Source organism: Belonocnema kinseyi, chromosome 10 (assembly GCF_010883055.1).
Source record: "Belonocnema kinseyi isolate 2016_QV_RU_SX_M_011 chromosome 10, B_treatae_v1, whole genome shotgun sequence".
NCBI lineage: Eukaryota > Metazoa > Arthropoda > Insecta > Hymenoptera > Cynipidae > Belonocnema > Belonocnema kinseyi.
Window position 1 is genome coordinate 1000529 of NC_046666.1, and position 7842 is coordinate 1008370.

Consider the following 7842-nt stretch of genomic DNA (forward strand, 5'->3'; position numbering starts at 1 on the left):
ATTGAAATTTTTTTAATCTATCCGAAATATTTCCGAAATATTTCAAATATTTGACAATGATTTTTAAACGATTGAAATCTTTGCAAAACCTTTAAAATCTTTCTGAATTTTTTGGGAAATCATTGAAATCTTTAAAAAATATTTACAATATTTTTGAAATATTTGTTATATTTTTCAAATAGTTGAAATCTTTGGGAAATTATTCAAGTATTTGTGAAATCTTTTTAAACTATCGAATATCTTTGAGAAATATTTGACATATCTTTGAAATAGTTGATAATCTTTGCGAAATATTTGAAATCTTTAGGAAATCATTGAAATATTTGTGAAATCTTTTAAATATTTTGGAAAGGTTTGTAAAAATTTTTAAATCTGTCAAATAATTGGGAAACCATTTATGCATTTGTGAAATATTTTTAATTTATCCGAAATCTTTCAAATATATTTTAAATATTTGATAATATTTTTAAAAAATGATTGAAATCTTCGGAAAATCATTGAAGTATTTGTGACATTTAATTCTATCCGAAATCTTTGCAACACTATTTTTAATTTTTGGGAAATCATTCTAATCTTTGTAAAATATTTCTAAAATTTTTAAGAAATGTTTGAAATGTTTTGGAAATATTTGGTAATATTTGTAAAATTATTGTAATCTTTGTAAAATATTTGGGAAATCATTGCTGTCTTTGTAAAATCTTTTAAATGTAGGCAAAATTTTTCAAACCTTTGGTATCTTTGGAAATGTTTGCGAAAAAGTCTTTGAAATTTTGTAAATATTTGGTAATGTTTATGAAGTTATTTAAATCTTTGGAAAATCATTGATATCTTTGTAAAATCTTTTAAATCTAGTTAAAATCTTTGCGAAATTTGTGAAATCTTTGATATCTTTGGGAAATCATTAATGTTTTTTAAAGTCTATTAAATCTGTTCAAAATCTTATGAAATATTAAAAATCTTTGAAAATGTTTGTGAAAAAGTCTTGGAAATTTCGGAAATTTTCGGTAATTTTTGTGGAATTATTGAAATCTTTGGAAAATCACTGATGTCTTTGCAAAATCTTTGAAATATATCGAAAATCTTTGCGAAATATTTTTAATCTTCTTGAAATCTCTGATATCTTTGGGAAATCATTGAAATGTTTGTCGAATATTTTAAGTATTTTTTAAATATGTCTGAAATTATGGAAATAGTTGCGAAATCATTTAAATTTTTGGTGCAAACTTTGCAATTTATCGGAATTTTTTATGAAATAATTAAAATCTTTTAAATCTATCTGAAATTTTTGTAAAATCTTTTTGAATTCTTCAGAAATCTACGAAATATTTAAAATATTTTTGTAATATTTGGGAATATTTGTGAAATTATTGAAATATTTTGGAAATCATTGAAGTCTTTGTATATTCTTTTATATCGATCCAAAATCTTTGAAAATATTTAAAAACTATGAAATGTTTGAAATATTTAAGAAATCATTGAAATCTTTGTGAAAGCTTGTCAAATATTTCTGAAATTTTTATAAATCTTTGCGAAATATTTGTAATATTTTTTAAATATCCGGTAATATTTGAGAAATTATTTAAATCTTTGTGAAATGTACTTATTATTTAATTTTTATCGTTAATTTATTATTATTTATGTACAATTTGTGTTTAGTATAATATTAAAATTAAAAAAATTAAATGAGATTAAAATCAAATTTAAAATCATATTTAACGTCCAATAATCAAGTTAATGTATAGAATTCCTGAAAATAAAACCAAGAATACAACGCCTAAATTTGGACAACCACCTAAAAATGTTCCTATTAAAATTTCAAAAAAGATCCTATTTAAAATAAAATAAATTTCTCTAAAAAAGGAAAAATTATCCGAGTAAAAAATAAATGTGTAAAATTATTTTCATTTTTTGTGTGCTCACTACACAGAATTTTTTTGCATCCATCAGTTTATAATTTCAAAGAAAGTTGATTTATAAATTGATAAAGTAGGATATTACCACTCGAGTTTTAGCCCATTTTTAGCGACGAATCTTGAACCAAATTATCGAATTTAAAAAAAAAAATTAAATTTCAACCAGGAAGAGTTGCATTTTCAAACACAATCTTAAATTTTTAATTTGAAAAGATGAATATTTTACAAGGCAGTTTAATTTTGAAGGAAGGAAGACGAATTTTCAACTAAAAAATATGACTTCTAACAAATGAGGATTTTTACACCAAAAAGATTGATTTCCTATCCAAAAATACAAATGTTTAATAAATCAGTTGAAATTTTGATAAAAAAATATTACTTTTTAAGAAAATAATTGAATTTAGATTAATTATAAATTAAAAATAATTAGCTTTCAATTAAAAATAATCAATTTGTAACCAGAGAAAATTACTTTTAAACAAAACAGTTAAATTTTCAACCAAATAGTAGAATTTTTAACGCAGAGATAAATTTTTAGCCAACAGGTGATATTTTTTTTAGCAAATAGTTGAATTTTCGATCCAAAAAGTATCAATATTTGACAAAAAATATGACTTTTTAAAAAAATAGTTGAATTCAAATTAATTCTGAAAAATAAGTATAATACTTTTTTTTTTGTTTTTGATAAAAAGAAATAACTTTCAATCGAAATAGATTTTTTGAACCAAGAGGTTAATTTTAAACAAAAAAAGGTGACTTTTTAAGAACCTAGTTCAATTTTTAATAAAATAAATAAACTTTCAAACAATTTGTAGAATTTTGAACTAAACGCCAAAAATATAATAGTAGACTTCTTAATAAAAATGATTAACTTTCAAATATAAAAGTTGAATTTTTTAACAAATAAAAAAAAAGATTTTTCCACTAAAAGATCAATTTTCAACGAAAAAAAAAAGAATTTTCTACAAAATTATAAATTTTTGACCAAAAACGATGACTTTTTCAAAAAAAATCGTTGAATTTTCACAAAAAGTATGTTTTTTAAGTAAAAGCGATTATTTATTAAATAAACGTACAATAATAGACTTTTCAAATAAAAAGAATTAATTTTCAATCAAAAAAGATTAATGTTCAACCAAAAAATATGAATTTTTAATAAAAAAAATTAGTTTTCTGCCAAACAATATAATTGTTCATCCAAAAACGATTACTTTTTAACAAAAGACTTTAATTTTCATTAAAATTGTTCAATCTTTAACCTTGGTTGAAAGTTGAACGAATTTTTTCAAATTTCAGCTTTTTTCGTTAAAGATTTATAATTTTAGTTGAAAGTTCTTTTTTTTTTGTTAAAAAATTAAATTGAAAATTCGTTTTGTTGTAAACAATTTTTTTAACCTACAAATTCAAATATTTTGTTAAAAAAGTCAACTGATTAATTGTCAATTAACTTTTTTTTTTTGTAATTTCATGTTCTTGTTTTTAAAATTAAATTCTTTGATAGAAAATTAGGCTTTTTGGCTTGAAAATTCAACAAATTGGTATAAAATTAAACTATTTTATTGAAAATTCATTCTCAATGAAAATTTATCTACTCCATTTTTGTTTAAACATTCAACTTTTTTGGTTAAAAATTCAACATTTTGGTTAAAAAATGCTGTTTTTGTTGTTGTTGAAAATTCGTCTTTTTTTTGTAGAAAATCAACTTTTTTTGTCAAAAACCTAGTTATGTTGAAAATATATACTGTTTGGTCAAATCTAACTATTTTTTAATTTTTTATTAAAGTTTTATAGTGGAAATATCAACCATAAATTTTTTTGATAAAAATCAATCTTTTTTTGTTGAAAATTGAACAATTTGCTTAGCATTATTTTTCATTCTTGACTGCAAATTTTTTCTTGGTAGAAAATGTACTTTTTGGTAGAAATTTCATCTCTTTTTGGTTAAAAATGTAACTTATTAGTTAAAAATTTAACAAATTGGGATAAAATTCAACTTTTTTTGTAGAAAATTGGCTTTTATCGTTGTTCTTTTAATTGAAAATTAATTGTTCTCAGTAGAAATTCATCTGCTTAATTTTTTGGTTAAAAATTGAACTTTTATATTTTTAAAATTCAGACTATTCATCTTTTTTTGTTGTTAAAAAATCAACAATTTGATAACGGATTTAACTATGTTGTAAGCAATTAAATTGTTTTGTAAAAAAATAGTTTTTATTTTTGTTTAATTGAAAATTATTTCTCAGTGGAAATGTAAATAGTCCATTTTTCAAGGTGGCTATTTTAATCGAAGCAAAAAAATTCTGGTTATCTCCCTTTTTAGAACAAATTACAACTTGTTTGTTTGTCTGATTAAAAAAATTTGTATCACCTATTTTAGAAAAAAATGTCACCTCTATACTTGAAAATATAGGAAATGAGAAAATAAATTGCATTTGTATATTGAGTTTGAGTAGTAATTAAAAAAATCCGAGTAAAAAATAAATGTGTAGAATTATTTTTATTTCGTTTTTCACTTCTGGAAAGTTATATCCTAAACACGATATTTCAATCCGTGTGGACACAGTGAGCGCACAAAAAAACAAAAATAATTTTACACATTTATTTTATACTCGGATAATTTTTTTCTTTAATTATTACTCAAACTAAATAAACAGTCGCAATTTATTTTCTCATTTCCTGTAACTAGGTCCTTAAGGGCATGTGACACAGCTAAATACCTAAATTATCGACGACAGTTTTTCAGTTCACTGAATGTTTTTTTGAACCTGAGAACTTTTTTTGTAAATAAAATATCGAGCTGAAACTTTGGGAAATGTATTAGAGTGCAATAAAGTACGTTTAGGTACTGCATTTTGGTAGGAACTTCACTGAAAATTATTTTATCTTTTTTCTGAACCTCAACATTTTTTTAACGTTCCAACTTTTTTTATACATAAAATATCGGTCTCAAACTTTGAGAAATGCAAGAGCCGGAAGAAAACTACGTTAAAGTACAAAGCTTAATAATAAAAGATGTAAAAAAAAATATTTCAACAATCAATTCTAACGGAATCAGCCGGTAACGTTGTACACGAAAATACGAAACCTGGCGGCCACTAGACGAGGCTCTAGAGAGTTCGTATTTCAACTCAACTTTTTTTATACATAAAATATCGGTCTCAAACTTTGAGAAATGCAAGAGCCGGAAGAAAATTACGTTAAAGTACAAAGCTTAATAATAAAAGATGTAAAAAAATATATTTCAACTATCAAATCCATCGGCATCAGCCGGTAACGTTGTACTCCACAATACGAACCCTGGCGGCCACTAGACGAGGCTCTAGAGGGTTCGTATTTTCGAGTACAACGTTACCGGCTGATTCCGATAGAATTTATAGTTGAAATATTTTTTTTTACATCTTTTATTATTAAGGGCATGCGACACAGTGGAATTCCTACATTACCAACCTCTTTTTTCTATTGAACAAAAATTTTTTTTGAACCACAGAACTTTTTTTGTAAATCAAATATCGAACTAAAAATTTCAGGAGAGCATTAGAAGACATTCTCCTACGTTTATGTACTGCATTTGAATCGAAATTTGGCAAAAAATTTCAGAAATAATTTTTTTTTTTAAATTCCGATTCAAATGCAGTACATAAACCTAGAATAATGTCTTCTTATGCTCTCCTCAAATTTTGAGTTCGATATTTCATTTACCAAAAAAGTTCTATGGTTCACAAAAAAATTTTGTTCAATGGAAAAAAGAGGTTGGTAATGTAGGAATCCCACTGTGTCGCATGCCCTTAAAGAAAAATTAATATATATTTCAGTCGAACGATGAGACGATTGTGGCCGGTATGGTCGACGGTCTGATTTCTATAAGACGCAGAGAAGACGACACGAAAGACGCGAAACAAGAGCGGAAAAAGGCCTCTTATCGATACGCTGGAGAGAAACTTCACGCGAGAAGCATCGATGTTTTGATAAGAGAGGAGAACAAACAAGTGATGGGAAAATATGATAGTTGCTTGAGGAAGTTTCAGTATTCAAAGGCTCTCGACGAAGTAATGAGGCCCTACGTGACGAATAAACAGCCGCATGTTACTGTTTCTCTTCTCCAGGAGCTCACAAGACGTCAGGGTTTGAGGCAGGCTTTGGCAGGACGAGAGGGAAAGTCGCTCGTTACTATTCTCAAGTTCTTGATCAGACATGTTGGGAGCATCAGATTTGGACGAGTCATTCTGCATGTTGCTAACGTCCTAATGGGTAAATTATAATTTACCCATATATATTCCTATATATACCTATATATTCTTATGTATTTTTCGACGCTGAATCCGAATTTGCAATAAAAAAGTAGGGTCCAGCTATAAAGAAACAATTTATTTTTTTGACTTCAGAATCGAATTCTACGGGAAAAAATACATCGAAAACCATGTTTTGATTTTTTTTTTTTACAAAAATTTCAACCCACCATACGGCGATGAAAAGGCAGAAAATCGCGAAAAGTGAAAATTTGCTTCAAATTTGATTAAAATGATATTAAAATCAAGTTTTACGATTTTAAACCGATTTATAAACATTGGAAATACTTTACTGCGGGTTTTTGAGGTCGCTGATCACGAATTTTAAGTCATTTTTTTCAAAAAACAACTCCTAGTCGGCATAAGTGGACAATAAATGTGATAGATTGATATTTTTTCAAAAAATCGATGTTTAGTGAAGAGCAAGGAGAAAGGTTTCACCAAGACTTGAAGGAATTTGAACGCAGATTTCAAGGACGATGGGGTATAAATATGTTGGCAGATTACTGCTGGATGATGAAGAGAGAAACATCTTCAGAAAGAGGTCTAAAGCGTGTCAGAAATCCTTTACGCCGGTCATTTATCGAGAAACGTGTGCGTAAGCGTAAAACACTTTAAAACTTTATTTAAGGGCATATGACACACCTAAATACCTATATTACCGACCACAGTTTTTCAGTTCACTGAATGTTTTTTTGAACCTAAGAACTTTTTTTGTAAATAAAATATCGAGCTGAAACTTTGGGAAATGTATTAGAGTACAATAAAGTACGTTTAGGTACTGCATTTTGGTAGGAACTTCACTGAAAATTATTTCATCTTTTTTCTGAACCTCAACATTTTTTGAACGTTCCAACTTTTTTTCTACATAAAATATCGGTCTCAAATTTTGAGAAATGCAAGAACTGAAAGAAAACTACGTTAAAGTACAAAGTTTAATAATAAAAGATGTAAAAAAAATTCTTCAACTATCAATTCCATCGGTATCAGTCGGTAACGTTGTACACGAAAATACGAACTCTCTAGAGCCTCGTCTAGTGGCCGCCAGGTTTCGTATTTTTGTGTACAACGTTACCGGCCGATGCCGTTGGAATTGATTGTTGAAATATATTTTTTTACATCTTTTATTGTTAAGCTTTATACTTAAACGTAGTTTTCTTTCGGCTCTTGCATTTCTCAAAGTTTGAGACCGATATTTTATGTATAAAAAAAGTTCAAAAAAACATTCAGTGAACTGAAAAACTGTGGTCGGTAATATAGGTATTTAGCTGTGTCACGCTATACATAGGTTCTAAGTCTTACTTTATGATCAAGGGTCGAAAAAAGTTCCAGTTTTGTGATTCATGTAGTGGAAAATCTCCAGAACAGTATCCAAAACATCGATTTTTTGAAAAAAATATCAATTTATCACGTTTATTGTCCACTTACGCCGACTAGGAGTTGTTTTTTGAAAAAAATTACTTAAAATTCGTGATCAGCGACCTCAAAAACCCCCAGTAAAGTATTTCCAATGTTTATAAATCGGTTTAAAATCGTAAAAGTTGATTTTAATCTCATTTTAATCAAATTTGAAGCAAATTTTCACTTTTCGCGATTTTCTGCCTTTTCATCGCCGTATGGTGGGTTGAAATTTTTGTAAAAAA

At 26.5% G+C, this 7842-nt stretch overlaps 1 protein-coding gene across 1 annotated transcript in view; it reads left to right on the forward strand.

The window, feature by feature from the left end:
• LOC117181420 (U3 small nucleolar RNA-associated protein 15 homolog) overlaps positions 1-7842 on the forward strand; it is a 37500-nt gene that overhangs the window by 24248 nt on the left and 5410 nt on the right. Inside the window, exon 4 of the mRNA XM_033374049.1 lies at positions 5726-6161. Coding sequence (XP_033229940.1) covers positions 5726-6161 — 436 coding nt within the window. The remainder of the gene's footprint in view (positions 1-5725; positions 6162-7842) is intronic.